Below are 1,947 nucleotides of genomic sequence, written 5' to 3' on the forward strand. Positions count from 1 at the left end.
GCAACATATATATATATATATATATACGAATGTTTTGTTTATTATATAGAATAATCGATAATAATACTTTTTATTATTTCTATTCGATATTGCTATAAAACGTGTTTAAAATTGCAAAATGCCAAAAGGAAGACAGACAATTTTTCGCGAACACTCCGTTTAAAAAGTAATAATATTTTTTAACAGTAATCTTGATTTTGATGTTGGTTTACAGAAAGAAATCACAATCTTGCCGCAGTTTTCCTGGATGAAACTACAGATCAAGGTGAGATATCCAATCTAACCTAACCTAACCTAACCTACTCCGTTCTTGAAAACTTTGTGGTTACGCTATACCTGATACTTTACATTCAAGGTACAGGCAGATTCTTACAACATGAGCAATGGAAATTGACTCAATCATCCCACCAAGCAGATTTGAAACAGTGGTCGGCGATTATATCAATACAATGAAGAGGAATTTTATTAATAATGCTTAGATCCCTAATATGTTGTAAATTCCAAGTTTACAAGTTAACAAAAAGAAACTATTAATTGACAATTTCTCTTTGTTTACATGTTTTTGTGTCTCTGCAGTTCTCCAGAGGGGTATAAATCAAAATTGTAATGATATATATATATGCGACAATCTGACCGCATTTCCTCTTAAGCTAAAAGAATCGATCTTTCAGTAGTTTATGCAAGCATTATTTTTCTTTAAACAAACCATTTTAAACGACACGTCCAGTTCACAACGGTACCCTTGAAAGCTTGGTCTTATCAAGAATGCGTGAAATATATATACATCATCTCCACCTTGAAACTTGATTGTTTACAATTGTGGTTTCTCAATAATTTGACTGCCGCATTTCTGCTTCAGCAACTTTACGGAGAAAAATGTCAGAATTAGACACTTTTAAGATAGAAAACGAGTTTTCCAAATTTTTGATCTAATAAAGGTTAAAGGGTCCTGAGTTCCCTCCATCAATTTTTTTACCCCATCCCCTAAAATTTTGGTTGAATATTGACTAATTGATGGCATATTCTAGCGGTTCCCAACTTTGGTTTGGTTTGGTGGTGAACAGCACAGCTTCCATGATAACTGTTTGGCTAAATAAGAAAGAAATTATGCAAAAGATAGTCCAGGGTCCATTGTCTGCTAGAACTCCAATGTACTGCATAACACCTCACCCAGAAAATTACATCGAAACTCGTCTATGATCCATCCATTTTATTATATATCCATGTGTAAAATAGTGTAACAAAAAAAGTTATCACAATAAAGTTTCGATAAATCGTAACATAAGAAAAGTTGCATTTTAGTAAAATTCCTAAGCGTAATTAAAAGAGTTTATATTGGGAAAGTAAAGATAAAACGTAACGTTTATAAAAAATATTCTTTGCACTGAAATGCATTGCAACGTGCAGAACTATGCCTAAATGACGTTTTAAACAAAACCTTCGTCACCTTTTAGTTTTCCACCCGAGTGAAAGTGTAAGTGTCTCTAAAAACATTTACCTTGCATGAAAGTGGAACGTTAAAAAATTGTGGTTATATTACTAAAGCAACGTTGGGAAAGTTGTTTAAAACAGGAAATGGAAAAGCGTAACGGAGCTTACTGTTGTTTCACTAACATTTACTAAAGCTTAACGTTGTATAAGGTATTCAAGTGCAAAAAATTCATTACGTAACATTACTCTATGCCATAAAATGGCATAATGTGCAACGTAACGTTTCAAACGTTTATACTTTTGATGAACACTATAGTAACGAAAGCTAAAATCTAGAAAAATCAAAACGTTGACATCTCTAGCATGTAATGTCTCTGCAAGTTGAACAGTAAACACGGACAAGTTTGTTTTGTTTGTTTACAGGCCTGTTTGTGTCATAGAAATTTAAAAAAAATTTCTTGTCTAAAAGTGTGTAACATAATTCATCTATAACTGGCCAAACGGCTGAACCAAATT

General features: G+C 32.5%; 1 protein-coding gene across 1 annotated transcript in view; it reads left to right on the forward strand.

Moving 5' to 3' along the window:
• LOC111708702 (cubilin) overlaps positions 1-1,077 on the forward strand; it is a gene marked incomplete at both ends in the record, with an annotated part of 23,475 nt that extends 22,398 nt beyond the window's left edge. The window contains 2 exon segments of the mRNA XM_023482161.1: positions 316-355; positions 1,029-1,077. Coding sequence (XP_023337929.1) covers positions 316-355; positions 1,029-1,077 — 89 coding nt within the window.
• Positions 1,078-1,947: the final 870 nt, after the last annotated feature.

This window comes from Eurytemora carolleeae, unplaced genomic scaffold (genome assembly GCF_000591075.1).
Source record: "Eurytemora carolleeae unplaced genomic scaffold, Eaff_2.0 scaffold863, whole genome shotgun sequence".
In the NCBI taxonomy this organism is placed as follows: domain Eukaryota; kingdom Metazoa; phylum Arthropoda; class Copepoda; order Calanoida; family Temoridae; genus Eurytemora; species Eurytemora carolleeae.